Source organism: Castor canadensis, chromosome 17 (assembly GCF_047511655.1).
Source record: "Castor canadensis chromosome 17, mCasCan1.hap1v2, whole genome shotgun sequence".
In the NCBI taxonomy this organism is placed as follows: Eukaryota; Metazoa; Chordata; class Mammalia; order Rodentia; family Castoridae; genus Castor; species Castor canadensis.
In genome coordinates, this window is record NC_133402.1 from 22,213,945 (window position 1) to 22,228,926 (window position 14,982).

At 47.4% G+C, this 14,982-nt stretch overlaps 1 protein-coding gene and 1 non-coding gene across 2 annotated transcripts in view; one reads left to right on the forward strand and one right to left on the reverse strand.

Moving 5' to 3' along the window:
* Positions 1-14,982, reverse strand: part of Otoa (otoancorin) — a 55,565-nt gene that overhangs the window by 15,514 nt on the left and 25,069 nt on the right. Inside the window, exons 16-23 of the mRNA XM_074059285.1 lie at positions 14,169-14,227; positions 13,866-13,983; positions 11,802-11,875; positions 9,161-9,296; positions 8,159-8,349; positions 6,285-6,378; positions 3,280-3,409; positions 186-373 (exon numbers count right to left, since the gene is read on the reverse strand). Coding sequence (XP_073915386.1) covers positions 186-373; positions 3,280-3,409; positions 6,285-6,378; positions 8,159-8,349; positions 9,161-9,296; positions 11,802-11,875; positions 13,866-13,983; positions 14,169-14,227 — 990 coding nt within the window. The remainder of the gene's footprint in view (positions 1-185; positions 374-3,279; positions 3,410-6,284; positions 6,379-8,158; positions 8,350-9,160; positions 9,297-11,801; positions 11,876-13,865; positions 13,984-14,168; positions 14,228-14,982) is intronic.
* LOC141418663 (U6 spliceosomal RNA) lies at positions 14,496-14,599 on the forward strand. The gene has a single exon (XR_012443329.1). It is a non-coding gene; the product is annotated as a U6 spliceosomal RNA (small nuclear RNA).

The window sequence follows — 14,982 nt, forward strand, 5'->3', positions numbered from 1 at the left end:
CTTCCCTAAAAGGTAGAAACTAGATGTTTGCCCGATCCTCAGATGAGAGACTCACAACTGAGCTAAGGCAGGGAAACCTCCACAAGATGACATAGGGGCGAACTCCCCAAGGAAGGCTGTGCTCAGGAGCAGGGAATGATGCTATGTGTGTTCTGTCTGCCGTTTCTCCCTGAGACAGGGTCTACCTGGATGGCCTTCTCCTTCAGGGCCATCAGCTGAGGCTGGTTGAAACCCCGGACCTTGCCCAGTAGCTCCACGGTCCTGGTGAATGTGCCTTCTTCCATGCAGAGCAGGTCCTTGGGCGCCCAGCAGACATTGGCTTCTGCCAACTTGAAGATGTCATCAAAAGAGGGAGCCACGACTCCAAGGCAACCTGAGGAAGGAGAAGGGCAAAGAGGATATCAGGAAATGTTGGTCCGTTTCTTTTACTGAATATCTTGCTTCACTAGTGGAGAACCAGAGCTGGAAGCCAAGGGTTAGTTTGAACCCCACTTCTGCCAATTTAAAGTACCTGTTAATAAAATTATGGAAATGCCAGCATTTTGCACACTCCACATGAACAAAAGCAGAGCTATCCGCCATTACTATGGGTCCACAAACCCCCTAAGAGCAGTAAGAGTGGTGAACAGTCCCAACTTCAGGTTCAAATGCAAAGCTATTTAACCCCTCTGCACTTCAGAGTCCTTGTGTATAAAATAAAAGTCACTTGGTGGATGGTTGCAATTATTATTAGATAGCAAGCACTTTGAACAGGGCCAGGCATACAGCGAGCACTTCATAAATGTTAGCCTTATTATTTAGGTTGACTGCCTGGCCCCTGCACATTCAAGTTTGCAACCCATCCTTAAGGGTTGCAGAATAATGAAGAAAGGATGCTCCTATCTGACTGACAGGATGCTCCATAAAAATCACAGTGGGGCTGAACTTCTCATCCCAGGAGAGGAGGAAATTGGGGCCATTGCATTTTCCTTAGTAACAGGAGAGAACTGTCCATTTTAGTCTTTAAATAAGATTAAGCCAGGTGTTGGTGGCTCAGCTACTTAAGAGGCTGAGATCTGGAGGATGGTGGCCAGAGGCCAGTCTGGGCAAATAATTCTCAAGACCCCACCTCAATCACTTTCTGGGTACAGTGGCACACACCTGTCATCCCAATTGGGATTGGGAGGATTGCAGTTCCGGGGCAGTCTAGGCAAAAAAAAAAAAACCTTTTGAGACCCCATCCCAGCTTGGACAGGAGATGTAAAATAGGAGAATCATGGTTCAGGCCAGCCTGGGCAAAAAACAAGACCCTATATCCAAAATAACCAGAGCAAAAAGAGCTGGAGGCATGGCTCAAGGGGTAGAGCACACATCTCAAAAGCATGAAGCCCTGAGTTTCAAACCCAGTACTGCCAAAAAAAAAAAAATTAATTAAGCTTTACCTGGGCAAACAAGTTACCTACAACATACAATTGAGACACTGTCTTTGCTGATGCAATATGCCTGGTCGAGGAAAATCAGAGGGACAGCAATGCTGGATTATTTTCTTTTTCTTAGCAGCAGGCCATGACTGAGGCTGACTGACTCACCAGCACTACCTGAGGCCAGGGCATTTCCCCAGCCCCATGGCCACTCCCTTCTCATTACATCATCAGTGGAAACTCACTGGGCTCCAATCAAGAGGCAAAACTGAGCCAGATCAAGGGTGCCGATTGTGGTCCTAACCACTTTATCACAACCCACCTGGAGAAGACTAAAGATCCCTCTTCCTGCCTGCCCATCAGTGGTAGCCCAGAATAGAGAGGAACCAAAAGGCTGAATATTACAGTAGTGACTCCGTACAGGTATGCAGCACACACTTGTAGAAGGAATGAGCACGCACACATGTGAGGTAACCAAAATAAAACCACGTAGAAATCCTAATTCATTAATCCCTAAAGGAACAGCACAGGAAATAAAACTTCAGGCCAGCAGAGCTGAGTGAGGCAACTCATGCTTTCACAGTCTACACACTCACAGTAAGAACACTGCACTGGTACCTGAATGGCTGGGCCTGGAGGGAAACAGCAGTCAGCTGTGACTACCACCAGCTCTGGGCACAAATCCAGGAGCTGCATTTGCTAACTGTGTGACTTTGGCCGAGACCCTTAATCTCTCTAATCCCCAGTTTTTCCCATCAAGAAACTGGGAGAATCACAGTTTCCATGATTCTGGCACCAGTTCCGTGAACTGGCAATGTGGATGAGGTGGTCATGAGATGGTGACCAAGACAGACGCAAGCCCATGGGGACCCTTCTTGGCTCCACGTCCATGATGCCTACCCAGAGTGAAAGCCAGAGTCCTCATCAGGACTGGCCTGCTCTGCCATTCCCCTCCAAGCCCCTGGCTTATCACCTGCTCACGCCAGCCCTTCACCTGGAAGAGTCTGGCTGCAAATGCCCACGGGCCAACTCCCACCAACCCTTGAGTCTTCACACAGATGTCGCCTTCCCAGTGAACTGTCCCTGATGGTTCTCCCACCCAACACCCCCAGCCCCCTTCCCCAGCTTCCTTTCCTTGTTGGCAGTTATCACCATACAACACACATGTATTTCACCTGTGAGTGGAGGGAGGTGTCTGGCTGTGCCGTTTGGAAAAAGTTCTGCAGGGCAGGTAGGGACTTTCTTTTTGTCACATAATTGATGCTCAGTAAATAGGTGTTAGATGAGTGAGAGCAGGCACAAAATGACTGTCAACTATATTATTATTATAATTATTATTGGGTGGGATTAAATTTGCATCCTCATGCCTGGCACAAGAGCCTGCACCCAGTAGGTACACAGGGAGGATAATAAAAACATCTGGCACGTTTTGAGTATTTCCTACAAGCAGGCACTCATGTGAACATTTGCAGGTTTACTCCCATTAATCCTCACAAGAACCCAGTGTAGAACAGGGCTTCTCAGAGGATGAAAACTGAGGCACAGAGAGGTCAAAGAGTTTACCCAAAGTCACACAGTCGGTAAGTGGCAGTCTGAGGATTTGAACCCACCCAGCCTGTGCCATCACTGCTGTATTCAGCTGCTATGCCATGTTGCTCCTTCAAGCCAATCTTATCACATATTCACCCATTAAATCTACTAACCTAGTCCATTGTTCCAAATCCCTCTCGACATCATTCTTGGCCCACAGATTTTCTGCCATTCAATTGTTCTGCAATTATTCCATCCAGTCTCCTGGGTGAGAAGGCCTTGTAACGTCAGGGAGTCATCCCCAAACACCACCTCTCAGCATGGGATTAGACACCCCAGAGACACTCACCAGGGGTGGGGGCGAAGCTGGGGCCCCCATCACTGCTATTCCGGACAGATTCAAAGACAGCCTGGAGGAGCTCTTTAGGAAGCAGCATCCCGGCCATGTCAGAAGCTGTCTGTTGAAGGACGTCAGGAAACTGTGTGGTTACCAGGAACAATTAACAAAAGCACATTAGACACTCTCGTCAGAGTTGAAAATGTAACATATTCAGTGCTTCAGGGTGCTTTCTCTTCCTAACAACTGCTTGCACAAATTTAATCTCTAGCCCAACTAATGTGGTCTCTATAAAATGATACTCGACCTCTCCAATAATGCAACTTATGTTAAATAACACAGGTATGCGTCACTTTTCAACCATCAGATTGTCAAAATTAAATCAAGTGATCATGCTTAATGCCAGCCCAGCTATAAAAGATGTGCACGCTCTCTTTCCTGTGAGACTGTTAAATGCATCATTATCAGGGCAATCTGATAACATCTACATAAAACACGTAGGTGTGCTTTTTGGTTTAGTGCTGTTTTAATTTTTTTGGTAGTACTGACATTTGAACTCGGCACCTCATGCTTGTTAGGCAGGTGCCCTACCACCTGAGCAATGCTCACAAACCTTTTTGCTTTAGTTTATTTTTCAGATAGAGGCTTGTGCTTTTGCCCAGGTCAGCCTCAGACCATGATCCTCTTACCTCCCCCTCCCAAGTTGCTAGGATTACAGATTTGTACCACCAAGAACAGCTTGGTTTGTTGAGATGGGGTCTTACTAACTTTTTGGTCCAGAATCACCTCAAACCATTGACCCTGGGATATAGCTGAAATGACAGGCTTACACCACTTTGACAGGCCCTTAAATTTTTTGACTTTGACTTTTTATTTATCATAAAAAAGAGGCAGAGAAAGGTTGCCCCTGGATTCTGGGTGGGGACTGGCAACGAAGGGCATTGGTGGCCCTGGAGGAGGTGCCATTTCTCCTCTGGAACAAATGCACTTGGCTAAGACCTGGGATACTACTAGAAGCCCTGCCCATGGGGCCAGGAAATGCATCAAACTCACACCGTCATGTATTGCTGGGTCCCAGCTCACTCAAGGAGAGTTTACCAGCCTCCTTGTTTTAGTCTGATCTTCAAAATTAGAGGCTAGGCTACACCAGCACTTCTCAGCCCTCATGGACATAAGAATCACTTGGAAATTCTCAGGTATCCAGGCTCTACCTCCAGAGATTCTCACTCGGTTGGCCTAGGGTGGGGACCATGACTGTCCAATTTAGAGTCTCCCCAGGCAATTTTTTTTTCTAGACAGGCTTTTGCTATGTAGCCTGCACTGGGCCTTGAACTCACAATCCTCCTGCCTCTGGTTCTGGAGTGCTGGGATGACAGGTATACATGCATGACCATCCACAGGTGATTCTAATGCACAGTTAAAGCTGAGCCACGATGCTAACATACAGTCATTAGTGACTGACAGTCAGTGATGGGTGCATCTGCAATGGTGGCCCATAGGTTATAAAGGATCTAAAAACTGCCTAGTGATGTCAAGGCCACCCTAATGAAATGCACTACCCATGTATTGGTGGCAGTGCCCAGTAAAAACCCTATTGTGATGCCAGCCAAATGAAATGACAGCCAAGTGTCACTTGATGACATTTTTGGTGGACACAAGCCACATATACAACTGGGCAGCCAAAAGATGACATCACCTGGTGACATTAGTTTGTGTAAGTACATTCTACATATTGCACAATGACCACTTCACCTGATGACACATTCTCAGAACTTTCCCCATCACGAAGCCACACACAACCACAGCTAACTTTTAAAAATACAAGGTGCATAGCAGGAACATTGGGTATTTTTTCTCATTTTTTAGTTTTAGAAAAGAAAGTGTGTGCAAGTGTGGGTAGGGTTTTCCTGAAAGGCCATGTAAGAAGCTGGGAACAGTGATCACCTCCAAGGAGGGAGGCTGTGGAGCTGGAAGTGTGGGGTAAAGAGAGAGACCTGCTTTTCTTGCTAGAGCCTTTGGAATAGTTGGGATTTTTTAATCAGGAGCAGTTATCCTTTTTTATTAAACATATGCAACAAAATACCCATGTGTCTACAATCGAGCTTCAGGAATAAAATATCAGAGCCAGATGCCAGAGGCTCACACCTGTAATCCTAGCTACTTGGAAGAAAGAGATTATGGCTCAAGGTCAGCCTAGGGCCCAAAGTCCATGAGACCCCATCTCAACTAATAGCTGGGCTTGGTGGCATGCACCTGACATCCCAGCTATGGAGGGAAGTATAAAATAGGAGACTCAAGGTTCACGTCAGCCTGGCAAAAGTGAGAACCTAAGCAAAAGGGGCTGGAGGAGTGGCTCAAGTGGTAAAGCGCCTGCCTAGCAAACATGAGGCCCTGAGTTCAAACCCCAGTACCATCAACAAATAAATAAATAAGAGCCCTGAAGTGCCCCAGCGTCAGACTTGTGGAGTAGGGCTGCTCCAGCAACCCACAGACCAGGCAGCAAGAGCCTCCCATTCCTGGTTACATTGCAGTCAGGCTGTGGCTTTGCCACTTAGCAAAAGGTAACACACTGTGCCTGCCTTGGGTGCCTGAACTTGTGTGAAGTCACCCCAAGTCATTTGCCATGCCTGCAGTCAGTGCTCAATGGAGATGCACTTGGGTTAACTGTCTTTGCACACATGATTGCACACCCTGGATGGACATGTGCTCATGCACATGGCACAGGGGGCATAGGACCTCAAATGGGCATGTGTGTGAGGTGCACACAGGTACACATGCATCCATGTGGTGCTCGCCAAATGATGGCCCCAGCCTGCACACACCTGTGTGGAGGGCATGGGAAAGGCTCCAAGCTCCTCTGGCTCCCTCCTCCTTCACTTTTCCAGAACCTTCAGCCACCTGAGACTAGTCAGAAATATCTGAGGCCAAGATGAAGCTTCTAGAACCACAGACTGGCTGCAAACCCAATGGGGTGAAAGTGACCACACTGTCTCTCCCCAACTGGAGCACACAGATACCTTTGTGGCAATTGAGTGTAATTCATCTCCTGAGAAAATCACAAGGAAAGGTCCCAAGTCCTTCGTTGTCTCAGCAGTCCAGTCCTGAGGGGGTCTAAGAAAAGATAATAAATGGAAATAAAAGTCACACGGTGGTGGACATCCATTGCCCTTGAACCCTAACCTTTATTTTCAAGAACTGCATGTGATACAAACTGACCAATCAGAATCATCCCTGGGAATTTTAGTGGAACTATCAAGACTCTCTCTTTTTGTCTGGTAACTCTCCCAGTAAAAGCCAATCCTATTGTCACATGGAGCTAGGGCCATACCAAGGAATGCAGAGCTGAAGGAGGAGAGGATCACTTCATTTGAGACCCTAGATCCAGCCATTCTTGAGGTCCACCCCTGGAGTTTTCCATTCCGTTCCTGACTCTTTATAATCAAATTATCCAGTTTCAGCTACTTACATCACAGTGTTTCCTTCCTCCCCTTCCATAATAAAAGAGTAGTGATACAGTTGATCCTTTTAAATTACCATTGATCTTCTCTTAAGAAAAGAGAAAACCTCTCCCTTGAATTTGACAAAATAACAGCATTGACCCAGAATGCATGTTGTTCTTAGACCACAGATGTCTACACTGAGGTGTATCACCCTATCTTTGGTGACATCACTGAGGGAGGTCTGCCCAATTAGCACTGATAGCACCCTCTATCACACCCTATCTCTGTAATAAAAACATCATCCCACTAGACCATATATCCCCAAGGGCAGGAACCATGCCTGTCTTTGTGACCACTGTATCTTCAGTCCTGGCAAGACAGTCATCACATACCAGCACTTAGGTGCCAGGCACTGTGTAAGTTTGTGACCTGTATTAACTTATTTAATCATCACAGTCACCGTATGGGCACTTCTCCTGCCTTCATTCTACAAATGTGGAAATGAAACTCAAAAAGATTCAGCAAATTTTGCGCCAGCACAGTGGCTTGTGCCTGTTATCCTAGCTACTCAAGAGGTGGAGATGGGGAAGATTGTTGTTTGAGAATAGCCCAGGCAAACAGTTAGTGAGACTCCACCTCAACCAACAAGGCAAAAATACGAGACCTAATCCAAAAAATAACTGGAAGCATAAAGAGCTGTGGGCATTGCTGAAGTGGTACAGTGCCTGCCTAGCAATGCAAGACCCTCAGTTCAAACCCAGTACCAACAACAGCAAAAATCAGCAACTTTTCCCAAGTCACATAAGCAGCAAGTGATGAAAACAAAATTTTAACACAAAAGAGTGGCTCCGAAGGGCTGGGAGTGTAGCTCAGTACTGACCTAGCATCCGATTAGAGGCCCTGAGTTCCATCCGCAGCTCAGAAAAAAACCTCTAAAATTATAATACTACTAACGCCTTGCATTCTAAACTGCCACCTTAGGCCAGGCATGGTGTCTCACCCCTGTGATCCCAGCTACTCAGGAGGCCGAGGTAGGAGGAGCACAGTTCAGGCCAGCCCTGGGCGAAAAACGCAAGACCCTATCTAAAAAATAATCTGAAAGCAAAAAGGGCTGGGGGTGTAGCTCAAGTGGTAAAGTACCTGCTTAGCAAACATAAGGCCCTGAGTTCAAACCCCAGTACCAAAAAAAAAATGCCATTTTTCAAAATTCTTTCTCCCTTCCTCCCATATGCCCAAGGTGTGTTGGTAACAACCACGTGAGACCTGTGGCAGCTACAATTGTTCCCAAAAGAAGAAAGGTCACATTTCCAGAACAAGTATCTAACCTTGCCTGGGGCTCTCTGCTGAATGGATAGAAGGGGAGTTCAGCTGCCCCTCCCCCAGTATCCCAACTCCTCACCCCACCCCAACCCACCCCACCCCCTGCCCAGAGCCCAGCCCGGGACCCTCACCCGTACTGCTCCAGGATTCTGTGCCTTATAGCCGCCTTCTGCTCAGGGCTGAGGTTCACACAGCCTCTGAGGCCATGGAGAGCGGTGGCCCAGGCCCGGGGGGAGATCCCCCTTTCAATGATGGTTACTGGCAAGTGACACAGCAGGTTCCCCAGGATGTCCACAGTGTACTCATCAACCACAGCATCACCCTGAAACCAAGGAGTGGGGCTGCTGGGAGATGGGAGTGCATGACGTCATGGTCCCTTAACAACTCTTCCAGATCCAGGGTCTGAATGGCCTCCCCTGCCAGGGGCCACCAGCATGGGACTGTCGGATTTCCCCCAGAAAGACAGGTTGTGAGGTCTGGAAGCCCCAGTCTGGGGATCACGAGCACTCAGTACTGGGAACTGCAGTCACAGAGTTCCACAGCCACGAGGACAGGGACACAGCAATATAAAAAGTCACCCAGCGAAGTTTGCATGGTACTTGACAGCGTTAAAGCCCTTTGTCCTTGGGACAGAAAGGTGACAGAAAGAGCTACTGTTTAGTGTGCGCCCGCCATGTGCTAGGGCTAAGTGTCTGCAGGTCCCCAAGAGGCATGTGCTAATGATCCCACCTCGTGAAGGCAATGACCCTGCCAGCCAAGGCAGTCTGGCCTTGGGGTCTAGGCACAAGCAAGCACCAGGAGGGAAGTGGCAACTGTGTCCATCTTACACATGAGAACTTTAGGGCTCAGGGAGGGGAGAGACTTGGCCAAACCCACGTAACCAATTGCTGTTCTGGGCACTCTTTCCCATCCTTCAGCGGGCCCTTCCCACATTTGGGCCCTGTGACAGAAGCCTCTAGAACCAATGGTTCCAACCAGTGGCTCCAACACCAGCTTTAAAACCCCTGAGTTGAACTTCCAGCTGTCACAGCTGGCTCAAGATGCTATCCAGATCCCTCACGGGCTCCCCAGGATGGCCACACACACCCAAAGGGGAGGGACACCTGGGGAAGTCACGCTGAAGGTTCCCTTACCAGGCACTGTTGCACTTTCCTGAGGACCAAGCTCCTTTTGTGCGAATCTAAAACCAAGGCGTCCAGGTGGCTCTTCCCCAGGCTGACCAGAAAGGGCACACAGCGGGAGGAGGGGACAGAAGCCAGGAAGCGGGCCCTGGACAGAGACAGGACAAGGAGACGGGAAACGGTACCTGTTCCACACTGGCCCCAAGACTGGATACACATCTGTCCAGGGATGTGCTCTAAGGGTGACAAACAAACTTCCCATCATGCTCTTCTTCTAGGGGCAGGAAGCAAACTTCCCATATTGTTTTTCTTATGAAGATGAGAAATAAACTTCTCATAGTTCTCTTCGAGAGGAGAGAAATAACTTTCCCATCATGCTCCTCTTCTAGGGGAGGGAGATAAACCTCCCATGCTCTTCTTCTAGGGAAGGAAAAACTTCCCATCATGCCCCAGCAACACTGACCAGAGAATGAATTCTCCAAAAACACTTACTGGTGATGGACTGATTGAGGGGGAGTGAAGAGAAAGGAAAAGAAAAAAAGAGAGTGACAGAGAGGACATAGAATAAAATAGAAAGGATAAAGACAAGAGTGGAAAAAATAAATGATTCCCAATTCTGACATCATCAACCCAGAGCTCTCCCCTCAGCTCCTGATCATGGTTGGGGGAGATGAAAGTCTAAGTTAGTTCAATGACCTCTGAGTCACCAAAGTCAACCCTGCTCACTAGCACATGCTTAGTACACAATTTTCTTCATGAGGGAGAAATTAACAATGAACAAGGAAGGAGAGATTGAGAAAGGCTGCTCCAAGACCATGTGGCCAACTCATCTCCACCTCTTGATGGTTCCAAAACCAGAATCAGTGTCTTCCCCCAAATGTGCTCTTCCTTTTCTTCATGTCACAGGCTCCGTGTTTCCTTTACCCCAGATCTGCCATGGCTCTGTCCTTCAGCTCTGCTCACTAGTTCATCTATCTGGCAAATATCTACAGAGCACACCGCATGCCAGGCACTGTTCTAGGCTCCGGGTAAGACACACAGTCCCTGCTGTCATGGGGCATAATTGTAAGAAGGAGGAAACACAGAGACCACATGGATTTAACAGACACAACACAGGCCATCTCCTTCACAACAGACCTGAGAAAGAATATAGATGGCTGTGTGACATGGAGAACAGTGCAGAGGTAGAGAGCAACCCCTTCCAAGCAGGGAATGGCAAGGGGGGAGCATGACCTGGGCTACACAGCTTCCCTATTTTCCTAATTCCACCCAGGCCCCTGTAGTCCCTGCACCCACGGCGAGGATCTTTCTGAAACTTAACTCTGCAGGCTGCACCCAGAACAGGAGAGAAATGCTGAAACACATAGAGGGTCACATGAAGACCTGAATAATCTGATGTCCCCCACTTCTCTGGCCTCTCTCTCCACCTGCTCTGCAGGTAGGTGCCATGCCTTCCCCAGAAGGCTTAGCTGGCCTCACCTGCTACTGGAGCAGGTACCCCTGCACTCCTGCCTGGTGTGTCCACCTTAAACCCTATTCCAGATTCATCCTCTAAGCTTTAGCTCAGTCTCCCCTGAGGCTCCACTCTGAAAGTGCTTAGTCCCTCCCATGCTCACGCCCATCACCCCTTCCTGTGCTAAAAGCACCTGGCTTTCTTGGAATACTGTCTCCTTCACTCTAAGTCCTTGTGAGATGGGATGCAGTCAGTTTCACTTCCAGCTCAAGGGGTACAACACAGATCTAAGCCAGCCAAAGTTCCCATCCCCCAACCCCACTGACTGGCTCAAGGAAAGTAAATTGGTCCAATGAAGCCCAGTGAAAATTAAGCCCAAGACTTTTATTGAAATGATGGAAAGACAAAGTCTTTCTCTTTCCCTGAATTATGACACAGGGAAAATGTAACTTTGGACCTTCCAGGGGCCACAGGAGAGAAAGAACTTGCCTCCCAGTGAAGCCAATGGAAGAAAGTTGGGTCAAGAGATGGATGACATTATTTGAATTCCTAGATCCAGCTGTGCCTGAAATCCATCTCTAAACTTTGCAGTTACCTGAGCCAAGAATTTCCTTTTATTGCCTGAGCCAACTTGAGTTAGGTTCTGTCATTTTCAACCAAACATCAACCTGATACTATAATTGGTTTCACGTTGACCTACCTCCACCAGAAGACTGTAAACTCTTACAAGGGGAAATTTTAGTTATCTTTGAGAACTAACATATAGAAAGTACCCAATAAATATTTTCTAAGTAAATGAAGCCAATAACAGCATAATGGAGGAGAAAAGGAGAGAAACTTCCCAGACTGTGTCTGGAAATCAGGAAGTCCCTCTGCTCACATTAGCCCTGAGGCCCCTGGAGTCTGGGCACAGCCATGAGACCAGCTATGAGATCAGGGTAGAAGCAACCTTCTTTGCTGGCAGTCTCTCAAGCCTGGGTCAATTCGACTTCAGTTTTTAAAATAAAGAAAAGCAAGACAGTCCAGCTGGAATATCTATGTGGGGCTCAGAACTGAAATTCAGGTTCTCAAGGACTTAGCTGGCTAAGGTCCTCACCACACCACTCTGTCGCCCGCTGAAACCCAGGGAGGGAAAATCACCTTGGCCCTGTGATCCCCACCCCCTCAGTGTTGGGCCAGGAAGGGGCGACGTTCACTTACGGGAGTGCAGCCAAGAGAAAAGGCGGCATAGAAGACCTGGAAAACTCCCAGTATTTCCACGCCAAACAATTAACCTGCAAGATTAACAGCTAGGAAGCAAGTCCAATAATAAGAGCAAAGTTGATGCTTTCTGTGCACAGGGGCCTTTCTAAGGACTACAGAAACACCCACGGTTCATGTCCTACTGCTGTGCCCAGTTTATGGAGAGGGAAACTGAGGCAATAAGAAGGGGGCGCAAACACTGAAGTATGAGAGTGCTCATCCACTTTGTTTGTAACTGTCACGTCCCTCAACAGGGAGCTGGTTAAATAAATTATGGCATATTTATACAATAGATCACTGTGCAACTATTCTGTTACAATAAAATAGATTTACACATAAACATGACATGACATCTATGAATGCATACATATAATATACAGATATACACTGTACACCCTTGATATCTGCGGCTATCTGGTTCCAAGGACACCACCACTGAGGAAAAACCAAGAATGTTCAGGACACATAGAGCTGAGTAGTTTAAAATTAGATCACACAAAGATTTAAACACAACTGATGACAGCACAGGCTGAGAGCTTCTCCTCACCCACTGAGTTGCAGAATGTACCCATGCAAATCAAAAATTTTTGCACTTGAAATTTTGATTTATTTGTTTTCCTTTTGATCACATTTGGTCAAAACCACGTGTAACAAATCTGAAATAAAGCAGGCTTCCTGTGTGCACCTACTCACACAGATTAGTGTGGCTCATTCAAGTTCAGTTGTGTTTTTTAAAATACGTGTAAATATGATTTATATACTTAAAAAAAAAACTCAAAGTCAACAGCAAACTTTTATCTGAGGAAGAAGGATGTTCAACCACCAGGACAGATAACTGTCGTGGGGACCTCCCTGTGCAGCACAGGAGTTTGAGCAGCAGCTCTGGCCTCCAACCACTAGGTGGCAGTAGTAACCCCCACTCCAGTTGTGACAACCAAGCTCTCTAGACTTGGCCAAAAGGCCAAAAGGGGGCAAAACAGTATCTTGTTGAGAGCTTCTGCTCCAGGGAAAATTTGGGGGAATTTTACCTTCTCCATATGATTTTATTTTATATGACAATTATGTCTTCGGTAAAATGTAAACAGTACAGCAAATTTCTAATTCTGTGTCTTTGAAGGTTCTGAGAACTGGGAGCCTAAGAAGCGTTTTATTGGGGCAGCTCTTCCTGTTCCAACCTGCAGGTCTTCCTCAAAACCCTCCTGACACCATCCATTCGCTCAGCTGCTGGCTTCCCTGCCTAGGCTGGACATAATACACTTCACGGTTCTCACCAGGGAACTAATTAGAAATGCGAATTTTGTGGGCAGAGGATGGAGCTCAGAGGTAGAGCACTAGCCTAATGTGCACAAGGCCCTGGGTTCCATCTTAGCACTGGAAACGGAGGGAAGGAAAGAAGAGAGGGAGGGAGGGAGGCAGGGAGGGAGATAACACAAACCCTCAGACCTTAACCCAGAGAATCACTGATAGAATAAATAATCAGGGGAAGAATGTGCTTTCATTAACACTTAGCAGATACCTCTAGTGACCTCAAAAGATTATACACCAAGATTTATGCTTCCGGGTTATAGGGTTGAGAATTGGCTGTTGGGAAATATTCAGTTGGGATCTGAAACCCAAGGCCAGAGTGAGGAAGGCACCTCTTGTATCCACTTGCTCATCCTCTCAGGACTCCATCAGTCAACAGTTTACACTGAAAGCCTTCACACCATCCTCAAGGCTCATCTTTACCCACCTAGCTACTGTGAAAGCCAGTTCCTGCCTCTAGCCTCCTCAAAGGGCTGAAGCATCTCCATAACCATTTGGAAAGTGAAAAAGAAAATACTCTTATGCACCATTCCCACTCATGGCTGCCCCGGAAGGGAGAGGAATGTTATAAAAGGAGTCACTGTCCATCCCAGGATGACATAATTACGAACACGCAAAGAGTGGACCTTGCAAATACATTTTAAGGTCCACACAGTGACACAGGCCCAGTGACTAGGGTAAGGAGAGAGAGTGTGAAGCAGGAAATGCTTCAGGTACCTGATCCAGTGAAAGCAGAGAGAGGTTGTTCTCCAAATACTGGAAAAGGGCCAGGGAGGAGTTGGTGCCCATGGTATCAATGTGCGTGCATGTCACACCTTTCACCAGCTGCCCAGCACTAGAAACAAAAGAGGGACCCCAAAGACAGGGCAGGGAAAAAAGCAGAAAGAAAGAGCAAAAGATGGCAGGTGCAACTGATGCCGCCACAGGCGGTCCGTCCACCTCTCCCTCCTGTGCAAAAGTGTCCTCTGACAGAGGGTCCACCAGGTTCTTCAACCCCCAGGCTGGGTCACCCTCTCGTACCTCAGTAGCTGCTCAGGCCTTCCTGTGGTCTCTGACAGAAACTCATACAGGAACAAGGCCTGAGAAAAGAAAAACATGACAGTTTTCAAGCCAGGCTCAGTGGCTCACACCTGTAATACTAGGCAGAGATCAGGAAGCAGAGATCAGGAGGATCATGGTTCAAGGCCAGCCTGGGAAAAAAATTCATGAGACTCCCATCTCAATCAATGGCTGGATACAGTGGCACATGCCTGTCATCCCATCCATGATGGGAAGCATAAATAGGAAGACGATGGTCCAGGCCAGACCAGGCAAAAGGCAGCAAGACTCAATATCAAAAAATAGCCAATGCTTACATAAGCAGCACGTCTCCTAAACCTGGAACAAAACAGAGAGTAGCACGGCCCCTGCACAAGGATGACGTGCAAATTCGTGAAGTGTTCCATATTTTTTAATAACTTGGAAATAAAGTTTTAGAGAAATAAAAAAAAAATCAATGCAAAAAGGGGCAAGGTGTAGCTGAAGTGGTAGAATGCCTGTCTAGTAAGTGCTAGGCCCTGGGTTCAACCCCCAGTACCACAAAATAAAGAAAGAATTACAGCTTTCATGACACCCTATAGGGAAGGCACAGAACACTATGACCTGATTTTACCAACGGGAAACAGAGTCTGGCCAGGACTGACCACTGTTAAGTGGCCGAGGGGGCTGGACAGGGGTCAGGATAATTAAGCTGTCCAATTCCAGAGACTCTTTGTGGGCAGTAGGGCTGTGGTTTTACTTCTGGGCTTTCTGAAACTGTTGGCCAGGGGAGGACTCTACCACTTGTTGGCAAGGC